Raw genomic sequence first — 27,080 nt, forward strand, 5'->3', positions numbered from 1 at the left:
GCCGTTGGCTGGGGCTCCTGGGGAGGGATTCAAAATGGAAGGCGGCAAGCCCCGCGGCTCGCGCTCAATGGCGGCGGATGGGGAGCTCAGTCTGATGGACAAAGGCATCCGAAGGTGAGCAGCCTCCTCTTCTTCCTCCTCCTCCTCCTCCTCCAGGAACCGCGAGGGCTTCCAAGATATTGCAAAGAGAGTTACCTGTCTAGCAATCAATCAATCAATCAATCTATCCTATCTATCTATCTATCTATCTATCTATCTATCTATCTATCTATCTATCTATCTATCCTATATCCTACCTATCTATCTATCTATCTTAGCTACCTATCTTACCTACTTATCCTACCTATCTATCCAATCTTATTCTTTCTATCTTATCTATCTAGCTAGCTAAATATCTTATCTATGTATGCAAATAAATAAACACAACTTCAGGTTGTTGTTGTTGTTGTTGTTGTGTGTGTCTTCCAGGCGTTTCCAACTTATGGTGACCCTAAAGCCGGGGTACATTACAGTTTAGGTTGGGGAAATCAGAATCTTTGTGTTTTGAAGGGTTATGTTGGTTACTGTCAGAGTTGGAGTAAAAGAAAAACCAGGAGTGCAACTTCACTGCAGAATTAAAGCAGTTTGACACCACTTTTGACTGCCATGGCTCCATTGCACAGAATTCTGGGATTTGTTGTTTGGTGAGGCACCAACACACTTTGGCAGAGAAGGCTAAAGACCTTGTAAAATGACAATCGTAGAATATAATATATAATATAATATTTATTTATTTATACCCCGCTCTTCAGCCAAGGCTATCAGAGCAGCTTACAATTTGTAAATTAGACATTTCCCTGCCCTCAGGCTTACAATCTAAAAAAGACAAGACACAAAAGGAGAAGGGAATGATGGTGGTGGGGAAGGGGGACAGTCCAGCCGATCTACACTATCTCTCTCCCTAAGCTGGTGGCTGAAGGGAGGGCTTGTCTTCTTCCAGGCAGGCCTGTTGGAGCTAGCCTGCCTCTCTCTCCCTCAAGATGGAGGATGAAGAGAGGGGCTTGTCATACACTTGGAAGAGACCCCAAGAAAGGCCATCCAGTCCAACCCCATTCTGCCGTGCAGGAAATCTAAATCAAAGCATCCCTGACAGATGGCCATACAGCCTCTGTTTAAAGATCTCCAAGGAGGGAGATTCTACCACTCTCCGAGAGAGTTTGTTTCATTGTGAACAGTTACTGTCAGGAAGTTCCTCCTAATGTTGAGGTGGAATCTCTTTTCCTGGAGCTTGCATCCATTGCTCCAGGTCCTAGTCTCTGGAGCAGCAGAAACAAATCCCAGGATTTCATAGGATGGAGCTACAGCACATCAAACTGCATTATTTCTATAGTGTAGATGCACCCTGAGTCTAGCTCACGTGACTATTATGACGATAAACCTCACCCAACAAGCACCATTCAATGCAGGAAATCCAGTTAAAGCATCCTCAGCAAGTAGCTGTCCAGCTTCTTTTTTGAAAAGGTCCAGAGAAAGAGATTCCACCATGTCTCTAGGTAATTCCATTGCCAAACAGCTGTTCAGAGGTTCCTTCTGATGTTCAATGGAAATCTACTTTATTGCAACTTAAAACCATTAGACCTACAATCATAGAATTGGAAGAGACCACAAGAGCCATCCAGTTGAACATCCTGCCATGCAGGTCCTGTTCTCTGGAGCAGCAGAAAACAAGCTTGCTCCACTCTCAATATGACATCCCTTCAACTATTTAAACAGGGCTATCGTATCACCACTTAACCTTCTCTTCTCCAGGCTAAACATCCCAGCTCCCTAAGTCTCTCTTCACCTCTTCCTACAGACTAAACCTGCATCCTCCTCTCTTGGGCAGTCTTTTAAATATTTAAGACTGCATTTATTTCATATTTAATAACACGAATTATTCCATATATTCTTGCAACAATCCACATGAGATAGTGCTGAGAGACAGAGAACTAGCTCAAGATCACCCTGTGGAATTACATAACTGAGTAAAAGACTCTCCTGTCTAAGTGGAATCGTAACTATACACCCACTGGCACTTATCAACAAGCAATTGCATCTGTATCTCTAAAGGCTTAATAGTAAGGAGCCAGAAAGACAGGTGGAGCATAGCCATGGCAACTGGTTTTCCTTTTGCTGCTTTTTTCACAGGCAAGATAAAAATTCTGACCTCCCTTGCAGAACTGGTGATGTGGTTACTGTGTGCTTTGAATGCTTGATAAGTGCTATATAGATACTTCTGGTGACAATCGTACTTCAATTTAAAAATGTCCTAATGTTACATCCTTTTCATTTGTAGTTTAACAGAATTATCTTTAAGTTCAAAGCTTCACACACTCAACTTGCACTGTAACAAGATCTCCAGGATTGAAAGGCTTGACCACCTATTGAATTTGCAACATCTGGATCTTTCATCAAACCACATACGCTGCATTGAAGGGCTAAGTTCCCTTGCCAACCTGCATACCTTAAACTTGGCTTGTAACTTGATAACAAAAGTTGAAGGTTAGTCCTTGCGTGGATCATTATTTTGTTGCTTGTGTAACTGTTGCAATTTTGGGGCTGGTTCTATACTTCTTTTTATACGAACAGAACAGCTCTTCATATTTATGATAGCGATTGAGATCCAGGGGAGGATGCCAGCAGGAAAAATGGGGAGGTGGTTTCTATTGCGGCCTCCTTTACCATGTCCACAATCTCATAGAGCAAGAGTGACAATTTTGGTAGGTCTGGGCACCAATGTTCTGCCCCCAGGATCTTCCGGGAATCAATAACTAACAACACAAGAGAGACAGTATGTTCACAGGATCTTGATGTTTGCTCAAGCACAGAAATTATTAGGAAAAATAACAAGGCAAGCAGCTTAATGAAGACTTAGCATTCTTAGTAGCTGTGTCTCATGGACTCCTGTTGTGAAGGAAGCAAACTGAAGGGAAGTGGAATGGAACAATGACTGGAGCCTGGAACAAAAGAATTCCATGCTTCAGTCTTTTACTGCAGGTTGATAGATTCTTCAGCTCTTGTTTTATGTAGTCATTGAATCTTTACTTTTTAACCTCTTCCCAGGATTGGAAAAGCTGTTTAACTTAACTAAACTGAATTTGTCTTACAACCGCATACATGACCTTACAGGTAAGAAATTTTCAGCTACATCTGATATATAGCTGTTCAAGTATTATTGGGGCTTACTGTTAGATAATTCATGTAGCTTAGGAATTGTCTGCTGAAACCTCAGACAAATGAACTACTTTTAGCTGTGAGATGAAATCTTGGCTGGAGTCTGCTGCAAGTGAATGATTGAGCTATATTGTATTTTGAATTAAAGTGATGATATAGTTTAGTAAAATGTCTGTATTATTCAATTCTCCAGGGATTCTGTTGCACAGAAGTTTATGAAGAAATTGTTTTGTGCACATATTCCATGGTTTTGTTAAAGATGTTAGGGTTTGAATGTTGCTGCTGTATTAATATTTTTTCTGTAATAATAAAAGGCAGTGAGAGCCAGAGTTTCAAGAGCATGAAACCAAGACACTTGAAACTTGGCAAGTACACTAAGGAGACTGTATGTGCCTGTATGTTATTTGCTTTTTAAAAGCACTTCACTTAATTTTATGGCAGAATTCCTTGAACAATTCATAGAGTCTCAGATGATGAAGCTATTTGAGGAACAGACTCACAGATCTGCCCCTCTGCCTGCTGATGAGTGAGCAGAATCAGGGACTGTAGGGGGTGTACCATTACAGCAGACATGCCTTAGTGTGCCAGGAGCTGTGGTTTTATGCAGGGTGGCAGGGCATGATGTTCATAATTCTGTTGGTGCACTACACTAGCATGAATATATCACCACATGCAGTGGCAGCAGGAGGAATAATGCTTAGCAGCTGTGAAGGAAGTAAGATCCTGTTTACGTGGGCCTTTTAGTACGTCCTGACGACGTACTAGGGTTGCCCGGGAGCGTTTTTAGACGCTCCCTAACCCTAGTACGTTGCCAGGACGTCAAAATGGCGGTGCCCTGTCTACATAGGCACTGCCATTTTGACATGACGGACGCCTAGCATCCGCATGTCCCGGCGCACTTGTGACACCGCAAGTGCGCCATTGGGTCATTGCGGTGTCACAAGCGCACCAAATAAAGAATCTGTCTTTTAAGGGTTCTTTTTGCTCCATGGGGAACTCCATGGTCTGGAGGCTGTGGCTTTCCCGCGGAGCAAACTAGGGTGGTGGGAGACTGCCCACTTTGGGTGGTCTGTATCCCGCCTAAGTCATCGGAGAATTAGGTTGCTTAGCACCAGTAGATCATGTTGGCCTACCTTTGCCACTCCTGTGCCATGCAGGGAAAAATGTGATTACTAGCATAGGGCAGGATCATAATTCTGGCAAATGTGACAGCTAACTAACTTTACTTGGAAGCCTTGGTGTATCAAACTAAGGGATAGCCCAGCCCTTGGAAAGTGGCATATCTTTTTCTAATTTCCTGACAAAGTACATTTTGGCAATTTTGCAAAGGAAAAGTAAGTGACGTATTAAACTTAATCCTACTGTTAGTCCTGACTAGAGCAGACCTATTCCATCAACTGGATGTGCATGTCTGTCCAGCTATTGGTTAAAGAGGTCTAGTCTAGCTGGGACTAAGCAACAGAATTCCAGCCATTCTTGATTTTTTTACTCATTTAATCATATTAAAAATACAATAATGGCACCTCTTGAAAAGTTCACTGATCATTTTGTATCTGATTTTACAGGACTTCTATCTCTTCGTGGCGCCAATTGTAAAATTAGTCACATAGAACTTCACAGCAATTGCATAAGCAACATTAACCATTTACTCCAGTGCCTGAGTGGATTACAATACTTGACCAATCTATCTTTAGAGAGGAGTGGAAAAAATAATCCAGTGTGTGCCAAAATAGGTATGAATCATGCGCAGAATATAGTTTTGGGTTACTCAGCAGATCTTGCCTTGTCATGGAAATATTCCTGTGATTCTGTTCTAGCGTATGAAATTAAGTGGACACTAAAAGGATTTGGAAAAAGTGGTTGCACACATGAAAGAATTACTTTGGATTTGGGAACTACTATTCAAATCCCCATTTGGCCATGGAAACCCACTGGGTGACCTTGGCAAGTCACACCATCTCAGCCCCAGAATACGATAAGTTTGCCTGTGATAAGTTCGCCTTGGGGTCAGAAACAACTTGAAGGCACACAACAACAATTCTCATTCAGCATCTTCTCAGAGATAGTTATGTCTTTGGCTCATAACTGAGTCTTTCAATTATTTATGTTTCTTCAGAAGATGAAATGGAATGTTCCTTTATGTTTTACAGTAAAATATATTTGTGATTTCCAAAAACAAAGAAACTCTTCTTGGTAAGTAATAGGGGAATAAATACCTTCAATATTATTTTAAGGTTACAGAGAGATCCTACTTCAGGCGTTACCCCAACTAACTGTCCTAGATGGAAGGAATATATTTGGTGAATCAGTAAACTTGGTGGAAGCAAACTCATCAGATTTGAAGTGTTTAGAAGATTTTTTAGATTGCTTGGCCTCATCAAGTTCTCCTGTTGATGATGAAGAGGTACAGTGATTCTATATCCCCCCCCCCTCCCCGAAACCATAAAGGGCAATATGTTTTTTCTATATTACAGTCTGCTTCTTATTAATAGATGTGTAATTTACCAGTGCTAACACCCCACATTGATCAAGTGTTAGCTCAGTTTCGCCACCGCACAAATATAGCAACCTGGCCTGTCACTAGCTCATCAACCGAAGCCATATCCTCTTCTGAACCAGAACGAACTAAATGTGATGGTGACATGAGAATAAAAAAACTTGCGGATCAGATATCGCACCTCCTAGAAAAGGTAACAATTTTTATGTCTTTCAGCCCAGATTTACAAATGTTTCTGTGTATAGCTGCATTTATGTCCCGTATAAAGAACAAAATCAGTAAAATACAGGCAAGTTTAATGTGGAGATGCCTCTAGTAATATTATCCATTTACATTTATGTAAGCAGGTGTAAAAACAGAGGGACATATTCTCTGTTGCTGATCTCTTGCAACCTCTAGATGAATTCTCTGTGACCATAAGCCCTGTCTTAATTTGTACGAGTATGAAACAATTGGGGAAGGGGGGAAAGCGGAGATGTATCTTTTTTTTTTCCCATTCCAGTTACTATAGGTTATTTGGCACAGTTTTCTGACTACACTTCCATTTACCCAGTATGGCTTCAACGTCATCAAACATCTACTGAAAGGTTTCCATTATATGTTGTGTACCTATATTTTAGAGGATGTGATTGAACAGCCGAAACAACTGCCTATTTTTCCACCTCATTTGCCCACCCCATCTCACAATCTGTACTTTGAATGAGGTACAGTCTGGATGGGCACTAATATGTGCTCCCTCTCGAAGAAAGGGTATCCTTAACAAAGCTGCATTAGTTACTGCTGTCTCATGATGACAATGAGAGTGGGCCTTGGAGTGTAGTGTAAGTCTAACAGAGTGACATTAGTCTGTGTCTCAGTTAAAAATGCTGTGGCTCACAGCTCAGATTGTGTATGTTGTGAACTTGAAGGAAAAATGTACCTTATTTAGCTGGTTTTTGAAGTAATAATGGATACTTTCTTCTGAAGTCAATATGTTTTCACATATGACCTTATTACAAGTGCCTCTAGTGTAACCAGCCTTTTTCTAAAATTAATGGTCTCAGGATCAAGTAGGATCAGAAGTGAATTTTGAACAAAACCCTTTTATTTTTAGATAACTAATTCTTCTCAACCTGGCATTGCTCTGAATGTTCTCAAAGCAAAAAGAGAGACAGATCTTACTTCAGAGAGTGATGGTGAAAGTGGAAAAGAGAACAGAAAGGTAGCTAGAAGAAGCAGAGTACCTAATTATCGAAAATCAACTTTATCTACCAAGAACCGCTCTCAGAGAGGCAAAACTTCAGACAGGTAACTTCAGTTCAGCTATAGCTACTTCTGTGTTCACTTGCATTCCTTTATCTACTCATTTGGAAAGAATCCCTTTTAAATTCAGTGGGATTTAATTTTGAGTAAGCATGTTTAGAATCATATTCTAGGTTACTGCTGATGTACATGAAATTGAACCCTATTAGATCTTTATAACATCACATATTTTAACTTGGCAGATAGTTCTAAACAGGCTTCTCTTGAAAATAAATTCCTTAAATTGAATATAACTTGGGTTCCATGTCAGTTAGATTAGGATTGGAGTGAAAAATCAATTGACATCTGGTTGATGATTATAATTTTATCCCAGCTGGAGAATAGTTTTGTTATTAAAAGCAAAAAAAAAAAAAAAAAAAAAAGGCAGAAGAAGTTGTGATGAAGAAAAAGCATTGAAGGAGATGAAGGGAAAGCATTGAAAGCTCAACTGCTGCTTTTAATAACTGCATTTTATACACTACAGTTAGCCATTAGATTGTCTGTATAGTGTTTCATCTTACAGTTGCATTTGTCAGTACTTTATTAAGTATTCAGGATGCATTTTAAATGCCATATATTTGGCAATGTTAGCAAGTCTTAATTCGAATTGTTGATGTATTCCTGTTCATATCAACTTAATTTCTATGTCATTTTAGAGGAGAAGGGCAGAGTTGCATGAAGTCAAAAAATCCAGGATCTTATGTCAAAGCAGAAGAAAATTCAAGCCCAGCTTCAGAAATACCAAGCTTGGAGGTAGTTGGGAAATCACCCAAGAAATTGCATGGACAGAAAAGTGAAATTGAAAAACTAAAAATCATGGATTCAAATACACCAGAAGACTCTACTTACAGGGTAAATATATTTTAATGTTTTGCTATCAAGGTAACAATGGCTTTTACATAGCATAGAAACCAGTTCTTAATATCAAGCTTGAGTTCAAAAATTATTCTAATTTATGTTCAAAGATGAAAAGATGTTGATTTTTAACAATAGTTGGTAGCGGGAGAATCCCCTCAGTGGAATTTAGTTCAAAAGGCATTCCTGCCAGTGGAAAGGGGTTTTTGTCTTGAGCCCTCTGAAAAGCTTAATTTGGAGGGTTTGGGGACTCTTTGGAATGAAACTGGGGGAGGCACTCAGTGCACATTTGTTGGATGTTAAAGAGAAAGGGAAGAGGAGAATTGGTGAAAATTGGCTGACCTCCTTCTGCTGGCAGGACTCTCTTCAGGATCTTTGGGAACAGAAAGAGCTCTTCTCTTCTGAAAAGCCTTGTAAATCTCTGAGCCATTGCAAGGGTGTTGTAGATGTCATTCTGCTCAACTCAGTCTATTACAATTAGATCTGGATCATGGAAATCCATGGAAATGTACCTGTCAGATTCAATTCCCTGTTTGTTTCCAACACACTTTGGCTTTTTAAGCATTCTGCTTATAGATTGAAGTTCAAGTCTAGACAGGTGAGTATGAGTTCACAGTTTGCTCTTTCATTCCAGTCTCCAGAGCACATAATTTAATTCTTGAATTACCATATGGGCATTTTTGTATTTCCAAAGAAAATATGAGATGCATTGTACCCTTTTCCTCCCTTTCAGAAACATTTGCCATCAACACTGAAACTATAAAATATGCAGGGCTAGGTACAAGATGATGTATGAAGTTGAAACAAAAAAGTTGGCCTCTTCTGTTGAAAATTCTATTAATGCCATCACACTTCCTTTACTTACCAGTCAGTAGCTCCTATTTTCTAACATCGGTTGACTTTATGGTTGTTGACCTTCATTGGCCACCTTCTTTCAGGCTGAATCAATCAATTTTTTGTTCATTCTTAAAATTTAATATAGTTATTAATAATTTCAAAAATTAACCAGTATACATATGCAGACATAGAACTTTAGACATAACTTAGACATAGGACTTTATCACATGGACAAGAAAGATGAGAGCATAGCGGGATGGTTCCGTAAATACTGCGCAATGGCATGAAGACGTTGCACAATATCACAATTTATCCTATGATTATCGCATGAATAAAGAGGAATTCTAGCACTGTTTTTAAATCACATGTGATGATGCAATAAAGGCAGCAAAAAAGGCTTATTAAACTAAAACTATTGGAGCTGCACAGAACTGCTCAGCTGAGCTGTTTTGAGTAGTTAAGAATCTGTTATGATCAGGTCCTGAGGAGAATGTAAGCCACTGAACAGCTTGCTGTGAAGAATTTGCTCATCATTTTGCTGATAAAATCGCTCAGATTCGCTCTGACTTAGACACCAGAGTTAATACAGTGTCAGTGGATCGATCCTTGGCTCCTGCTTGTCCAGTATTGATGGATACATTACAGTTTGTGCAGCCTGATGATGTGGACAGGATCCTTGGAGAAGTGAGAGCCACTACATGTATATTAGACCCTTGTCCCACCTGGCTTATTAAACAGGCCAGACGAGGACTGTTGGAGTGGGTAAGGGAAGTGATTAATGCCTCTTTACAGCAAGGCAGGGTCCCAACCCGCCTAAAAGAGGTTGTGGTAAGACCTCTTGAAAAAAACCTTCTCTGATCCTACTTTACTAGATAATTACAGGCCAGTCTCCAATCTTCCATTTTGGGGCAAGGTGCTAGATCATGTGATAACCTCTCAACTCCAGGTGTTCTTGGAAGAGATGGATTATCTAGATCCATGTCAGTCTGGTTTTAGGCCTGGTTAAGGAACAGGAACAGCTTTGGTCACCTTGATGGATGACCTACGCAGAAAATCTGACACAGAGAGTGTGTCCCTGTTGGTTTTGTTGGACCTCTCAGCAGCTTTCAATATCATCCACCATGGTATCCTTCTGAGCTGCCCCTCTGGGATAGGGCTTAGAGGTACTGTTCTACAGTGGCTCCACTCTTTCCTGGAGAGGCACTCTCAGAAGGTTGTGCTGGGGGATACCTGTTGAACTCCTTGGCCATTGGCCTGTGGGGTCCCTCAGGGCTCAGTCCTGTCCCCTATGCTTTTTAACATCTAGATGAAAGCGCTGGGAGAGGTCATTTGGAATTTTGGAGTAAGGTGTCACCTGCATGCTGATGATACCCAGCTCTATTACTCCTTTCCACCTAATTCCAAGGAAGCTGTTTCTGTCCTAAACCAGTGTCTGGCTGCTGTAATGGACTAGATGAGGGCCAACAAACTGAAGCTTAATCCAGACAAGACAGAGGTGTTCCTGGTCAGTCGAAGGACAGATCTTGGAATAGGGATTCAGTCTGTGTTAGCTGGGGTTACACTTCCCCTGAAAACTAAGGTTCCTAGTTTGGGGATACTTCTGGATTCAGCACTGAGCCTGGAAGCCAAGGTATCGGCGTTGACCAGGAGTGCCTTTGCACAGCTAAAACTTGAGCACCAACTGTGCCCATTCCTGGAGAAGTCAGACCTGGCCATGGTGGTACATGCCTTGGTTACATCCCATTTGGATTACTGTAATGCACTCTACATGGGACTGCCTTTGAAAAGTGCTCAGAAACTTCAGCTGGTCCAAAGAGCTGCAGCCAGGCTATTAACTGGTTACAAGGAGCATACAACTCCCTTGTTGCAACAGCTCCATTGGCTGTCAGTCCATTTCCGGGTACAATCCAGAGTGCTGATTTTGACCTATAAAGCCCTATACGGCTTGGGTCCAGGCTATTTGAAGGACTGTATTTCCCTGTATAAGCCCACAAGAATATTGAGGTCATCAGGAGAAACTCTTCTCTCTGTCCCACTATCCTCTCAGGTGTGTTTGGTGGGAACAAGAGAAAGGGCCTTTTCAGTGGCTGCTCCCAAGCTCTGGAACTCCCTCTGTAGGGAGGCCAGGATGACTCCATCCCTGCTGTCCTTCTGGTGGCAAGTAAAGACATTTTTATGCCGCCAGGCTTTCGCATGACATGGATGCTGTAATAATAATAATAATAATAATAATAATAATAATAATAATAATGATTTATTTCTAGCCTGCCCAATCCCGAAGAATCCGGGCAGGTTACAACAATAAAATACATCACATTACAATGGAGTTAAAAAAGAAATCAAACCCGCCCCCTGTTCCCAGTACTAAAACAGAATTAAACAGTAATAGTATAAAAACATTAAAGACATTTTTTAAAAAGTCAGAAACATAGGCGGGGAAGAATAGACAGATGAGGGGACAAATATCTCTATATCTGGGGAGGGTAACTAAGTTGGAAAGGCCTGCCGGAAGATATCCGTCTTCAGTGCTTTCTTAAAAGCTGTCAGAGTGGGAATGTGACGGATCTCCTCCGGCAGGTCATTCCATAGTTTTGGAGCAGTAGTAGAAAAGGCCCTCTGGGAGACTGATGTTAGCCTAGATCTTTTTGGCTATAGTAGATTTCTTCCTGAGGACCTTAGTGTGAGGGACGGACAATAGGGAAGAAGGCGTTCCCTCAAGTACTCTGGTCCCAAGCCATGTAGGGCTTTAAAGGTAATCACCAACACCTTGTACTCTGCCCGGAAACTAATAGGCAGCTGGTGCAGGGACTTCAAGACCAGTGTTATATGGTCATTCCTAGAAGTTCCCATGATCAATCTGGCTGCCATATTTTGTACCAACTGAAGTTTCCGAACTTGGCACAAGGGTAGCCCCAAGTAGAGTGCATTACAGAAGTCCAATCAAGAGGTTACCAGTGCATGTACTACTGTTTCCAGGTCCCTCGGCTCCAAGAAGGGACACAGTTGGTGTGATGTCCTGCCAGGACTGATTGAATTTTCCCCTGCATTTTCTTTCACATTGGTTCAGGCCATAGATTATTTTAGTGTAGAAAGGTTCATTGTATTAGTTTGTGGGAGGAGCTGTAGGTTTCCCCTGCATTATTTCCAGGTTTGGTTTGCCCTTTCCCAGCATGCTCTGTTGTAGCTGGAAGCTTTTTGTTTTGGAGCAGTCTTTGCTGTGAGCAGGCAGAGAGCTGTCTTTTTGGTGGCAAACAGGCCCAGACAGCCGGAAAGGGCATTTCTTACACTTTAGCCATTTTAGTTACCAACTCAGCCAAATTAGTTACCAACAACAAGTGAATAAAGAATTCAGGAGCTGAAAGACCCTGCACCAGCTCCATTGAGTGAGGAGAGCAAACCAACATCAGACCCAGAAAGATGACATCCAGAAGATTGCTGAAACTGTAAAGTATCTTTTATTTAGAGCTGGGGAGGAGAAAACTCTTTATTTTGTCCTTTAAATTAAATTTCCCCCCTTTTGAACTTTACATTCAGCTTCAGAGCCTTTTTTGGGTAGAAGAGTTTGATCTCACCAGGGTACCGGCGTTGCACACCCAAACCTGCCACCACCTTTAGTTGGGTGTGTCTTCACAGTTGGCGTATCAGACGAAGCTGATAGCAGGCGCTCTTGACTGTTGCATCCACCTGAGCTGTCAGTTGGAGCGACCAGTCAAGGAGGACCCCCAAGCTGTGAACAGAATCCTTCAGGGGAAGTGTGACCCCATCCAGAACTGGCTGACATAACTCCATTCTTGGATTCGGGGTTCCTATAGCAAATACCTCCGTCTTACCTGGATTCAGCTTGAGTCGGTTTTCCCTCATCCAGTCCATTACCGCCCCAAGACAGGCATTCAGAGGAGAGATGCCATCCTTAGTCACTGCTTCAGTCCGAGACATAGAGAAGTATATTTGGGTGTCATCAGCATACTGATAACACCCCGTCCCATGTCTCCGGATGATCTCATCCAGCAGCTTCATGTAAATTTTAAACAGCATTGGGGACAGAATCGCACCTTGAGGGACGCTCGATTTGAGCTCCCTCTTGGCCGAACAACTGTCTCCAAGTGACACCATCTGGAACCTGCCTGAGAGGTAGGACTGGAACCACTGCAATGCAGTGCCTCCAATACCCAACTCTCAGGCGTTCCAGAAGGATACCATGGTCGATGGTATCGAAGGCCGCTGAGAGGTCCAAGAGCACCTGCAGCGTCACACTTCCCCTGTCGATGCCCAGACTGAGTACAGCTACAGTGAATATACCAGTATCTTGCTAAGAGGATCTAATAAGAAATGGATTTACATTGTTTTGTTTTTGTTTTAAGGAGTTTTATAATATGTTTTAATTGTTTAACTGTTTTTTAAACTTGTATTTTGCATGTTTTATAATGTTTTAACTTGGACTGTTTTATATTTGTAAGCCACCTTGAGTCCCTGTACTGGGTGGAAGGTGGGATATAAACATAATAATAATAATAATTGTATTTTTGTTTTTTCTCCAAAATGTGATCTTTCTTCCTGGCTCAGACGCTAATTCAAGAATTAGATCAGGAAAAAGAGAAGAGATGGAAGGCTGAAGAAGCTGAAAAGAAATTAAGAGAAAATCTCAAAATGCTGCAGAACCAAGCCAAAGAAGAAAAAGATATTCAAAGTATGGCAGTATATACTACAGAAAGGTAAAGAACCAACATATTCAATTGACATTTTACATACACACACACACACATAGACTGAACTCCCCACTCATCCCAACTTTTATGATTTCAGGTAATAGAGAAAGAACTTAAAAGCAGTAATAGGTAACAAATTTCACTAGGTACGTGTAGGTTGAACTGCAAATAATTCTTAATGCATTTAAGACTAAACAGCAATTGGAATATTTTTGTCTATTACAAACTTTCAGATCAGACACAGATGGTCGCTAAAAGTAGGTAGAGGAATACCTTTGTAGAAAATTGTTCCCAATGTCTTTGTCAGGCTTACTGTTAGAAACATTACATTAGCTACTCCTTCAAGTCTTTTTAAGTATTTTCAGAAAGTGCTTATTACCTTGTGGCTTTAAAAACATATATGGTTTGCTAATGATCCTACACAAATTTTGATGCCTTAAATATAGTGATACTTTGGAAAAGGAATATTACTTTTCCACCATCAAATTTTAAATATTTTCTCCTGATGAAGAATATGCCTACTCAGGTTATCAGAATCTGTTCTTTATTTAGTTGCCTTCACAGTCTGAACTCACCTTTTTGTAAAAATCATTTGGATTATTGGCCTGTTCTGCATCCTTTTTTAAACCCACCTTTGCATCTGTAACAGTAGAAAAATTGAGGTGGTGGACTGTGCGCATAGCATAAGACTTTTCGTGTGTTTTCATCTTGCATCACCACAGAATTATATTTATATGATTTACATCTTGTCTTTCTCCCCATATGAGATTCAGAGCTGCTTACAGTGCAACTTAAAAAAATTGCTAAAATACTGAGTACAGCTACAGTGAATATACCAGTACAGTGGTACCCCGGGTTACGAAAATAATTCGTTCCGCCGCCGCGTTCGTAACCCGAAATGCTTCGTAAGCCGAAAAAGCCATAGGCGCTAATGGGGAAAAGCCGCGATTTCGTGCGAAATAGCGCCGAAAAGCACCAAATTTTTTTTCGTAACCCGAAAAAACCTTCGTAACCCGGAACAGTTTTTCCCTATTGATTTTTTTCGTAACCCGGAAATTTCGTAAGGCGGCGCATTCGTATCCCGGGGTACCACTGTATCTTGCTAAGAGGATCTAATTAGAAATGGATTTACATTTGCAGAGCCCATAGCTTAGTGATAGAATACATTCCTTGAATACTGAAGGACCCAGGTTCAGACCTTGGTATTTTCAGGTAGAGCTAGAGGACCACTGTAGTTTAGCTACTGCAAATTAAACAGAAACATTTACAGAACTAGACAGATCAATAATTATGCTTAGCTATACATTGAAATGCTTTGATTGTCTAAAGTGCCCAAAATGTCTGTCTCCAGTATTTTGAGGCAGATGAGTAAACCCTTGAGTTAAAATACTGTATAGGTGCATGATCTTAACCAAATGGCTGAGATGTGATCAGTTAAATATTGACAGTTCTGGTTCCTGAACTTTGAGTTCTGTGCCTTTACCCTTCTGGAAAGTCTCCCCACTCAAAGTTGCTTCTCAGTTTTAAGCTATTAATACAATTAACTGTAATGATTGTAAGGATTAAAAGAAATCTAGTATTTTATTTAACCATGCTATCTTCTAACAATGGCTCAGTTTAGATATTATTCCAAACCATGATTAAAGAAGCATAATTGGGTTTCAACAAGATACCTGAATCAGCAAAACATGATTAAAGTTGCCCTTTGGTTCCATAGTTTTTGATGCTCCACGAGATGACAGTAAGCTTTAAAAACTGAAACGCTAGAAGGTTTGAAAAAGAAAACAGAAAAGCAGCATGACTTGCCTATTAATATATCTTGAAAGTAGAAACAGTGGTTAGGTATGTTGTGTTAATTCAGTGAGAACTAATAGTTTTGAAGAATTATTCTGATATCTCAGTTTTTTAAAAAAAACACCTTAATTTGCCTAAATAGTTTTCATTGTTTTATTTTAACAAAGGTAGACGTTAATTTACTGTTCCTGTCCTCCAGGCTAAGAGAGCTAATTTTAAAAGAAAGAAATGCAAAGACAAAACTTCAGGTTGATACGCAGCAGTTGAAAGAGGAAATAGAAAGACTTGGCAAGGAACTGAGTCGGTCAAAACAGAAGGAGGAGGATCAACAAAAAGCATTGCAGACTTTAGAAGAAAAATTGTCCAAAATGGAATCACAAAGGTTACAACAGCAAGCTTCAGAGGTACCATGTTTTGTATTTAATGTAGGGGGCGAAATGAGGTTTACAGGTGATATGATGGGAAATCTTGCAGTATCAGTTGTATAGGAGAAAACATAGTTGGAGGATATTTATCATGTGTGTATTAGCCAAACAAAATACATGATATATATTATAATTTATAAAAATTGAAAACTATACTGCCCCATGATATTTATTACAGCAGCTCATATAGCTGCTTGTAAATGTAGCCAGAATGCTAAGTATTAGAGGCTTTCTATAACAAATTATAGGGAAAACAGGCAGCTGTACCAAAACTTTGTGCTTGTCATACTAAACATTGACAGCTGCGATCTTGCTTTATCTTGGTTTGTAACATCCTGCAGATGAAACACATTCAAGCTGCAGAACTTAAAGCTACAGCAGCTGAAAGGGAAGTACAGTTACTCCGGGTATCTCTTCGGCAACAAAAAGAGAAGACGGAACAAGTTCATGAACTTCTTATGTTGAGAGAGCAAGAACACAGGTACGTGCCTTTTGATAATCCCATATGTAAATACAGACATGGTTGTTCTGACATACTAACCTATATGTTCTATATCCCAGTCAGTTCATTCAGATTCATTCACTCAAGCATTATTTGCCCTAGTTGGACTTGTGAGATTCTTAGGGCTTTATCACACAGCTTTTAAACCACAATTCCCATGGGAAGGAAGCAGCATCAACGACAATGATCGCATGATGCCACTTCCCTCCACTAGCTGCTGCATCCCTGCCCTGTCCCTTTTCATTCATGTGGGAAACCTGTGAATGAACTGCTAATCGTGCAATGCCACAAGTGCAAAAAACCATTCCCACGATTGGTAGTCATGTGGTGCCACTGTCCCCTCTTCCCCCTTGATTTTCTTTTATTAATTATTTCTGGTTTTTGCACAATTTTGAAGCTCTGAAGACTCAAAAATTTTAAAAATCATTTTTAAAAACTTAAATTGAGGCTGCAGAGCTCTATAATTGTGCAAAAATAGTTGAAAAACAAAAAAAAGTAAAGACATGCTTGGTAAAGCATAAGGGAGAGAGGGAGGGGTTAAGGGAGAGTACGGGAAGGGAGTGGAATGCCGGCAGCAGCCCCGGACGCACAAATGGATGTGGGGGTGGCTACTCCAAACTCAGAATTTTGCCATTTTATTTGACTTCCAGGATTGCAGCGTGAAAGGGGCTGGTGTAATTATGCCCACATAAGTATGGAAGGAATTCAGGGACAAGTAATTGTTCATCTTAGCATTTACTTTCTTTCTTGCATGGTGTATCATTCCAGAAAAGAACTTGAAACTAGGGTTAAATTAAACAGCTCAGAATTCCAAGAAGCTCTGTCAAAGGAAGTTGCTAGAGAGCGGCAGGGGCATGAACACCACATCAAAGAACTGCAGGAGAAAGTGCATCAGTTAAATCAGAATTATAAGGATTTAGAAGATGAGTTTCGTATTGCATTAACTATAGAAGCCAAAAGATTTACAGAGGTAAGAACTGAAGAACATAGAGGGAGTATAACCTTTTGAATTCCTCCCCTTGTAGGGCATGTAGAACATTTAATCCTTTTTAAACAAACAAACAAAAAAGTGAGTTATTCCTTTCATGGTGGAGGCTGAAAAAAATGAATGAGTTAAGGGAAAAATTTGATTTAATTTTTTAAAATCCATGTTTGATTTAAATACTAAAAAAACAGTGCATACCAAGTGGATTATTATGTTTTGTTTATTAGTTTTACCTTGCCTTTCTACAAAAAACAATAGTGCTTAAGACTGCGTACAACATTATTAAAAACAATGAAATTATTAAAATGTCATGATTCACAATAAAAACATATTTTTAAATGGCAGGGAGTCTTTATATCATTCTTTTTAATCTTCATCCCTAGGCTGTGACAAAGTTTGTGAGGTTTATATAAATGAGTCACCATTCAACAGGTTATTTAGTAGGTCTCTCTAGTAGAAACACAGTGCATAATCCTGTAATCTTAACACATTGCCTGGTCAGTGAAAGATCTTAGTCCTAGACTCTTTGGGACAGCACACCATGGGCCAAAGGATGGATTGGAAATTGTCCTCAGAGGACAGAGCTCTGACCTTGGAGAAGGACATTTGATATCAAAATCTCCACCCCACTCCTACTTTTCTTCCTTGGCCCCTGAGCTCTTTGAGGTTAGAGAAGGTGGGGGAATGGTCAGGTTAGGACACAGAACTGAGGGAAGGTTTTTGATTAAAAGATTTAGGTCTGCTTGCAATGGGAGGGAAGTAGTTAAGAGGAAGAACTAATAGTGGGAGAATGTTAGATACTGTTTCTACCTCACTCCTAATTGCCTTAGGAGATGTCTCAATGTTCCATTGCTCTGCCTGTGTTCTAGCGATTGATGTCAAATCTGTTTAAAAAAAAAAAAAAATACTTACTCATACTTTACATTTATATCCTATCTTTCCACTGGTCAGCTCAAGGCAGCGTAGATGGCTCTCTTCCCAACATATGCTCACACCAATCCTGTGAAATGGGTTCAACTGAGTACTCAAAACTATGCATCTCATAATTGATATTTTGCCAGTCTTCATAATATTACATTGCTGTTTTTATTCTGGAAGAAACACTGTCATGGTGGAACTCTTTTCTCAACTTTTTGTTCATGCTGAAATAGGTTAAAGAAGCCTTTGATGACATTGCTGCTGAGTTGACAGAACATAAGCATGCTCTTGTTCAATCTCAGCAAAAAGAAAAGCAATCAGCTACACTGATCCAAGAGCTGACATCAATGGTGAAAGAACAAAAAGTGAAGATTACAGAACTAGTTAAATCAAAGCAAGAGACAATGTACAATTTGAAAGTATGTATTTTTAGACTTGTATCATCTTCTGTGTCCTCTGTATGATGTCGTTTGTATTAAAACAGAAGGAGTCTTGCATTGTAACAGCATAGAAGTATTTTATGGCACTGCACTTCAGTTACCATGTTTTCAAAGAAGCAGCCATGTTAGTCTCTTTCAACATAAAAGGGAGGAAGGGAGGGGGAGGAGGAAAAAGGAATGTAGCAGCACCTTTAAGACTAACTGGTTTTTATTTTAGCATGAGCCTACATGGAGGATGATGATGATGATGATGATGATGATGATGATGATGATGATGATAATAATAATAATATATTTATTTGTTTCCCCCCTCTCCCATTTAAGGATCGAGGCAGGTAACAGCAAAGAAAATTCCAAAAACAAATCACAAAAATAATAACAGAACAGTCCCCAGAACCCCCCACCCTTCTAGCATCTCTCCCGTCAGTACAATTAATAACAGTAAAACATTTAGCTAAAATAATAACAAATAAATAGCTCAGCAGGAGATAACAACAAGCTGACAATAATGAGGCAGTATTGAAGCAGGGAGGCTGGTTAATCGGGCAGTTGATTCAGTTTTAGCAGAGGTTAGTCTGGGAAGCCTGCCAGAAGAGGGTCATTTTTATCGCCTTTTTAAATGCGTTGAGATGTAATCTGACAAACCTCCTCCGGCAGGTCATTCCAGATTTTGAGAGTGGCTAGTTTTGAAGCTGCTACTGCTGCTAACTGCTGTCAAGTCAACTTTGACTTATGGCAACCCTATGAATAAAAGATCTCCAAATCTCCCTGTTATCAAATGCCTCAGGTCTTGCATAGGGATGTGACTTCCTTGACTGAGTCTATCAATTTGATTTTCCTCCTCTACATTTGCGAGTGCCATAATCTTTTCTAGGGAGTCATGTGTTTTCATGATCTGTCCAAAGTATTACAGTCTTAGTGGTTTTCTGTGCTGGCGAAACGTCAGGAAGAAACTCTTCTAGAACATGGCCACATAGCCCCAAAAACCCACAAAAAACTATGGATGCCGGCCATGAAAGCCTTCGACTTCATATTACAGTCTTATTTTAGTCATTTTGGCCAGAGCATTACATGGAGTTGTACTCTGCTCTACCCTAGTAGCTTATTCAGTGCCATCTGATGTGAAAGTGTAATCTTCTGGCATTCTCTCTTTTTTCATTTGGATTGTCTCATCATAGGAATTTCATGATAAAAGATATTCAAAAGGGGTTTACCAGGCCTTCTTCTGTACACTTCTAACAAATGTTAGGTATCGTGCCACTGGTATTATCTCTAAGAGAGTCTTTGCTGCTGCCTAGTAGCTGTTATATTTAGTCTGGATCCTAAGAAAAAGCCTGTCTGACATGGAAACCCCTACCAGCACTGCTACCATCAGCATAGCATATTGCCTCACAGGAACATGCACTCTCACCACCACAGAAAGGTGTTTCTACAGTCTATCCTCCTTCCCATTTTTATGTTTCAAGTATTATGGTATGCTTCATAATTTCAAATTGTACTTCCTTTTGTATCAGCATTGGTAGCAGAGAAGAACAATTATCCTTTCAGATGTTTTTGGCCTTTAATTCCTATCAACCCTAGTTAGCATAGATAATAGTGGAAGATGCTAGGAGTTAAAATCCAGTATCTGGATGGCCAAATATTTGCCGCCTCTCCTCTACAAAATATAGCCAAGTACATGACAAGCTGTCCTAATCAGTCATTTTACTGTGTATAAAACAAAGCATATCCCAAAAGTAAAAGAAGGAAACATTCCATCACAAAACAGTGGTTAGTATTTCAGAAGCAACACAGCCCTGACCTGGTCCAGATTAACAGATTATCTACATTGTGGTTGGGCAATTTGTGGCTGTCCAGAAGTTGCTAGACTTCAACTCCCATCATCCTTGCTCTTTAAAATTGATGGCTAGGGTTGCTATGAGTTGCAGTCCAGCATCATTTGCCCCATCTCTTAGCGGTAACAGTTTAGCTCTGCTACTTCCTATTGGAAGCTACATCACATCAACAAACAGCTCTGTCTGTAGAGCACATTTTGGAGAGTGAAGAGTAAAGTTGTTTTCTTCTGCTTTTTCTAAAGAGTCGGATTCGAACACTTGAAAATATGGTGGAGGAAGATAAACAGAAGACAATTCAGCTTGAGCTTCTTAAACAGGAAAAATCGAAACTTATTTCACAGATAACAGCTCAAGAATCTATAATTGATGGATTAAAAGCAGAAAGGAAAATATGGGGGCAGGAGCTAGCACAGCAGGGTAATCATTCAGAATGTTCTGTTTTGTCTCTTGTAGGATATAGATAAAGAACAGAGCTGTAACTTATGCTTCTGTAGTAATTCTGTAAGACTGCAAAGCATCTGCTTCCTCATGGTACTCTACTTAGCCATATGGCAGCAAGCCCCAAGCATCTGTGGCATCTAAGAGGCATTGATTCCCAGTCCAGCATGCTCCTGTTGGGAGCTGGGGATATCACACATGCAACTACTTGTTTAATTTCTGAAAGCATCTTGGTATTCATCCCACTGTATAATGCGTTCCTAGAAATTAGTATCCAAAACACTATTTTCAAATAGTGTCAAAACACTATTTTCAAATAGTGTTTGCTGGCAAGATCTAGGCATGCTATCTCTGTTGTTATGCCGAATAAGCTAACCATTTTCAAATGATTGCTGTAATATTCCATACACTGTGATAGATGTTTAAGAGATGGGAGATGGAAAAGGAGAAGGTGGTGGGTTTTGCTTTCTTTAGGGGCTTTTCCAAACTGACATTAGTTTCACTATCTGCCAAGCAGAAACCTCTAAGCATTTTTTTGTGTTTTTGTTTTCTACTAGGAGCATCTCTTGCTCAAGATCGGGGGAGACTGGAATCCAAAATAGAAATTCTATCTAGTGAGAATGAGGCTCTGAAAAAACAAAATGAACGTCTCAATGATGCATTGAAGATAAAATGTAAAATAGTGGAGGATCAAACAGAAACAATTAGAAAGTTAAAAGAAGTAAGGGGTCTCTCTCTAAACTCTCCTAAGCAGCAGACGTTGACTAAAGGTTATTTTAACAATATAAGGAAACATAAAAATATGGGACAATTATTGTGGGTGGATCTGTTTCAGGCATTAGATGTTGTTGGATTATAGCTCTCAACATTCTTCACCATTGACTATCATGGTTAGGATTATTGAGATCATCTGGATGACCCCCCCTTTCCCCACTTCTGGTCTTATTTATGATGTTGTCCAGCATGCAAATTATAGGCTGAGTCTCAATTATATGGAATGCTTCGGACCCAAAGTGTTTTGGATTTTGGAATGTTTGCATATACATAACAAACTATCTTGAGGTTTGGATCCAAGTCTAAACATAGATTAATTTATGTGTTGTTTTACATCTTATATACATAGTGTTCCAGTAATTTTATATACAATATTTTAAAATAATTTTGTGCATGAAACAAAGATTGTGGAATGGCCTGCCGGAGGAGATCCAAGTATTACCAGTTTAGATAGCTTTAAGAAAGCTATCAAGACGGATCTCTTCTGGCAGGCCTTTCCAGAATAAGAAAAATCCGGCCATCAAAATGGAGTTTGTTTACTTTATCCTTCACTTAGCCTTCGCCCAGATTGGATTGATGTTGTTTGTTAATATTAATTCAGATTTTAATTGTGATCTGTTTACAGATTATTTTAACTATTACTTGTTTGTTATTTTAAGGAGGGGAGGGAAATGTGGGTTATATACAAGGTATTAGAATTTTATGTAAGCCGCTCTGATTGCTTGTACAAGAGGGAGGGTTAACAACCAGAGGACCAAACATTCCCTTAAGATATGACGTGGAGACAGACTGCTCCAATTAATGTCCAAATATGTATTTAAAAAGAGAAACAAACACACAGCAAGAGTCACACACACACTCTCACAATTAATGCTCAACGAAAGCAAAGGAGGGAAATTCAGGAGAGAGTTGAGAGAGGCAAAACTATGGAAGATACTTACTTCCGAAGGCTTCTCCGGGACTCCAATGTAGATTGGGATGATGGAAGAGACACGGCCACCAGATGGCCGAGAGAGCTAAAATCAGAGTCCCATCTGGCATGAACTGGGCTGTATACTTGGTAATAGCACACTGGGTGGACAAATCTACAGATATAGGCGAAATCTAGCCTCTAGTGATGACCTTTAATGGTTTGGCTGAAGCCAAGACAAAGGGTGTAAGGACCTGGGCTTTGTTAAGCCAAGGTGAAGAATAGTCTAGGCCAGTGATGGAGAACCTTTTACAGACCGAGTGCCCAAACTGCAACACGGACCCCACTTATTTATTGCAAAGTGCCATGTCCCTCTAGCTTACTAGTAAGAAACTCTGGCAAACTCTGTGCTAGGGCGACAGCATGGGTGCCCACAGAGAGGGCTCTGAGTGCCACCTCTGGCATGCGTGCTATAGGTTCACCATCACTGGTCTAGGCAATGCACTTGGGTCTTGACACAATCGGGGAAGACCAATAGATACATGGGTGGGTCGTTGATTTGATCACCGGCCCATCAAGTGTGAAGCTGAAAACAAACAATCAGCATTGTGTTGGTTTTGCAGGTGATGGCTTTTTCATTTAGCAATTCCCAAACTTCCTGTGGGGATTTTCCAGTTTATTATCTTCTAGGGCTCCTACCCCCTCCTTTGCAAGCTTTGGAGAAATGGCAGTGTCCCTAGGAGGTCAGTTTGAGGTCAGAGTGAAGTCCACACAGTCCAAAATTAAATAAATCTATATGTTCTAATACTCCTCATAGACAGGCTTGCCTTCCGCAACTTTGAGCTTACGCGGAAGGCAAGCCCCATTAGAAGCAATGAGATGCGTACCTATGCCATAAGCATTGCGCACCACCACGACCACGCACCTAATTTTCTATAGGGCTTGAACACGGATCCCCCACGTAAAGGGAGGGCGGACTGTATAAATAAAAGTTTTATAAAACATCTGTCCCAATCTTCAGGTTGTTAAAAAGAAAAGGAAGTATATACTGTTAATAATTATGATGGATATAAGGTAACTAAGTTGTCCATTATGAAGATAGACAAAGTACTGTTTAACCACTATATTCATTTCTCCCTAGAAGTGGACAGAACTGGTTCTGACCTAAACACTTTTAGATGTGACAGCTAGCTAACTTTAAAAAACACTGGGAGGTTAATTTTTTCCTTAGTACTTTATCAAGATGGCTTTTCACTTTCTCGATCAGTCAAGTAGAGTTGAATTGTCAAAACTAAAGTGTTAAGAGCTATCAGCTGCTAGACTTTAGTCCAAATTTACTGATGAAAAAATATATTAAAGGCTTTACAGGAACGAGATGAGCGAATAAGAAAACATCGTGAAGAAAGTACTGAAATTCAAAAGCAAGTTCAGGCACAGCTAGAAGAAAAAGAGGCACAGCTGGATAATCTTATGGAAAAGTTAGAAAGGCAAAATGAGAGAAAAGATGAACTAAAACAGCAGTTGCAAGAAAAAGATACAGAGCTTGAAGAAGTCAAGGAAGCTTATAAGTGAGTAAAACTAGCAATATCGTCTACATGTGTTGAAATACTATGCATCATATTTGGGCATGACAGGGAGATTAAAACATGATTCTACTTCAACTACTTGAGCAGCACTTATTAGAAAAATGAGATATAAATCTAACAAATAAAGTAGGATGTCATTTTTTCCTCTTTGGTGCATTGCAAACAGTCTCTGAAGCCATTCTGAACATATCCATTATATTTCAGTGCAATGAATAAGAAGTGGCAAGATAAAGGAGGATTGTTGAGTAAGCTGGAAGCACAGGTTAAACAAATGAAAGAAAATTTTGATACCAAGGAAAATCAACTGACTGAGGAAAGAGATAAAAGTCTTCAAGCACAGAGGTAAATAAATAGGCCAACTGAATGCACACATAATGATAAAGCAGGAATCATTTAACCAGCCAGTATATCATGTTTAGACAGACTGATTGTATTAGCATTGAAATGTCCTGAGCTTAGTAAGGTTCCCCCCTTGTATTTTATTTTGTTTATAAGTATATATGTTTTCTGTCTTGTTTTTCTGTCTTCCTAGAAATTAACATGTGAACATATTATTAGGGTCTTTGCTAAAATAATAGTACAGTCGGCCTTCTCCTTATGCGGGGGATCCGTTCCAGATCCCTCCGCATAAGGCAAATTCCGCCTATGCTCAAGCCCCATTGGAAACAATGGGGCTCATGCACGGCGGCACGCAGGCGCCACCAGTGCACACACCCATTCAATTAAATGGGACACACCGCCCCTTCCGCCCTGCGCGCTCCCCGCGGCTTGAGAACGTAAGCTCAAGTCCGCGTAAAGCGCGCCTGCGTATGACGCGGACATACTGTATAATATCATTCATTGATGCTTATTAAACAACATTGTCAACCTGTTAATCTTTCCTTGGGGAAAAAGGTAAACATAGGCTGGGGATAGTTTAGTCTAAATTCAGGGCAGGGGCTTATTGTGTCAGGATTAACAATAAGGATGTGGTGTTGATTTATACATTCTGGTTTCTATGGGCAGTACAGTATAAACCACAATCCAGGGTTTAGATGCTAAACTGTACCTGCTTAGTTTTTTATTACCCGGATGTGGGGAAAGGGGATAAAAGCAGAAAATAATAGCTTGTTGCATCAGCATTTAGCTTTGATAATATTGAGATTCAGTTTCTGATTTATTGTGTAAACGTCATTGTGTTTGCCTTTCTGGCTATGTTAATGTGTATTCAACTCAAGATGGTCAGAATTTGAAATATATTCCATAAAAGATGTTACTAAACAGGTTGTGTTTCAGTATACTGGAAGTCTACTGGAGGTTTTCTAAGCTCACAGTACTGATGTGAAATAATAGCAATCTAAGCTTGTGTTGCCATAAACAGATTGGAGGGTTCATCTTGTGTTTAGGGCATTAACAGAAAAGCTGCATTCCATGGATGATGCTTTCCGAAGGCAACTTGAATCAACACTAGCAGCACATCAAGCTGAACTGCTTCAGCTAGCAAATGAAAAGCAGCAACAGATTGTGGCAGCAAATGAAAAGGTAATGAATAAAGCTATGTGTTTTCACTTGTTTATAATCTCTAAATCTGTTTATAATCAGTAAATAATCTGTTGGAAAAATTGTTTGCTCACAATTTATGGATTATTAAAGCATTCACTAGCGGGGCTTCCTCAAAAGAATAATCTGTATGTGTAAAAAGCAAAGGTCTAATGTCTTTGTGGGTGTGGTATACATAATGCCAGTGGCTTTGGCAGTTCTAGGTTGGTTTCAAGTTAATACGTTTTACCTCTAAAGCTTCCTTGACAGCTGCTTGTTGTCTGCAACAAATTTTTCAGTGGCTTTAAGACTGGCCAAAAATGTTTGGTGACTATTCCATCTTTCTATCTAGTATGCTCTGGGGAAGCCCATATTTGAAGATTTCTAGAACTTCCTATTAGGTTGCAAAATTATAGAACTGATTCTCAAGTGAGGTCTGGCAGAAACCAATTTTATAGATACTCTCTCAATAGGAAAGCTTCTGGAAGCTGGAGTATCATAATTCTGGAAAAAATGTATCAACTGTTTTCTCTCTTAACCTAGCTTTCGGTTGTATGTTTATGCCATTTTTAGTAACTGTGTTAAACCTTTTTAATGCAGTAATGGATTTTGCATAGTGATTGAAATTGTATTTCAAACATTTATGTATGGTTTCCAGAAAATAAAATGGAGGTTCTTGCTTTCAGAGGTATGTCCTCTTAAACTGCTTTTAAACCTTTGTTTACTCTTCCGTAATATTTTCAGAAGAAATGCAGATTCACAGTATGTGAAAAAGACAGCAAGATACTGCTAATGAATCTTTCAGTGCCCAAATATATTATAAATAATATTAATAGATTATAAGTTCAAAAGAGCACCGTTTGTAGCTAACATATTGCTGAATTTTATTTTAGGTTTACCAAGTTGAAGAAGAAATGCGTAGGCTGCTGCAGGAAACTGCAAGCAATAAAAAAGTCATGGAAGAGAAAATTAAACGACTTACAGTTGCTTTGAGTGACATTCAGCAAGAACTGTGAATACAGAGAAAAGTGACAGTCTAATTGGTTGATGTAACCATTGGGCTGAGCATAATTCTTTTGAGAAAGACATTTAACTGGAAAAGTAGTATATTTTAGCTTGATATATCACTTGCACTTTATGTACAATATTTTCAAAATAAATAATTTTCTTTGTTAGGATGTTTATTATTAATGGCTTTTATAAGAAATTAAACCCCCCAAAAATACTACCATAAGTGCTTATGAATTATTTAAACAAAGCTACTTAAGATTTTTTTTTCTGACATTGGGAATAATTCAAATGACTCAGTTCCCTTTCTTGAAATCTGGATAGGCTAAAACTGGTGGGTTTGCAGAACTAGGACATAACTTTTGTTTCTGAAGGCTTGTATCAGAAGCACTTCCATTTTAGAGATTCTTCTCCTCACTTCTCTTAAATGTAGCAAATGTTAGTTAGCTACATCATCGTTTTGTAAAGATTCTAATTTTAGGGGGAAATTGATACACTGCTACCTCGGGTTACGAAATTAATTCGTTCCGCCATTCCTTTTGTAACCCGAAAATTTCGTAACCCGAAAAGGCTTTCCGT

The 27,080-nt window shown here is 39.6% G+C and overlaps 1 protein-coding gene across 3 annotated transcripts; it reads left to right on the forward strand.

Annotated features, from left to right (window-relative positions):
- LRRCC1 (leucine rich repeat and coiled-coil centrosomal protein 1) lies at positions 1-26,721 on the forward strand. 3 transcript variants are annotated; one of them, XM_042465521.1, is made up of 19 exons: positions 1-114; positions 2,315-2,520; positions 3,082-3,147; positions 4,758-4,925; positions 5,427-5,596; positions 5,685-5,882; positions 6,783-6,976; positions 7,627-7,822; positions 13,226-13,374; positions 15,362-15,566; positions 15,929-16,068; positions 16,858-17,059; positions 18,226-18,411; positions 20,510-20,684; positions 21,263-21,426; positions 23,749-23,957; positions 24,180-24,317; positions 25,361-25,496; positions 26,387-26,721. In XM_042465521.1, the coding sequence occupies exons 1-19, from the start codon at positions 35-37 to the stop codon at positions 26,507-26,509; spliced, it is 3,105 nt and encodes a 1,034-aa protein (XP_042321455.1). In that variant the 5' UTR covers positions 1-34; the 3' UTR covers positions 26,510-26,721. The 3 variants fall into 3 exon arrangements, with proteins under 3 accessions (XP_042321455.1, XP_042321456.1, XP_042321457.1); XM_042465522.1 differs by lacking the exons at positions 20,510-20,684; positions 21,263-21,426; XM_042465523.1 differs by lacking the exons at positions 2,315-2,520; positions 3,082-3,147; positions 4,758-4,925 and having other exon boundaries at positions 21-114.
- Positions 26,722-27,080: the final 359 nt, after the last annotated feature.

Source organism: Sceloporus undulatus, chromosome 4 (genome assembly GCF_019175285.1).
Source record: "Sceloporus undulatus isolate JIND9_A2432 ecotype Alabama chromosome 4, SceUnd_v1.1, whole genome shotgun sequence".
Classification (NCBI taxonomy): domain Eukaryota; kingdom Metazoa; phylum Chordata; class Lepidosauria; order Squamata; family Phrynosomatidae; genus Sceloporus; species Sceloporus undulatus.

Excerpts from the sequence above, each read along its gene's own strand:
- LRRCC1 (XM_042465521.1), top strand. The coding sequence starts at position 35 with ATGGAAGGCGGCAAGCCCCGCGGCTCGCGCTCAATGGCGGCGGATGGG. Across the intron at positions 4,926-5,426 it reads TCCAGTGTGTGCCAAAATAG|GTTACAGAGAGATCCTACTT; the intron begins GTATGAATCATG and ends TATTATTTTAAG. Across the intron at positions 15,567-15,928 it reads TACAACAGCAAGCTTCAGAG|ATGAAACACATTCAAGCTGC; the intron begins GTACCATGTTTT and ends AACATCCTGCAG.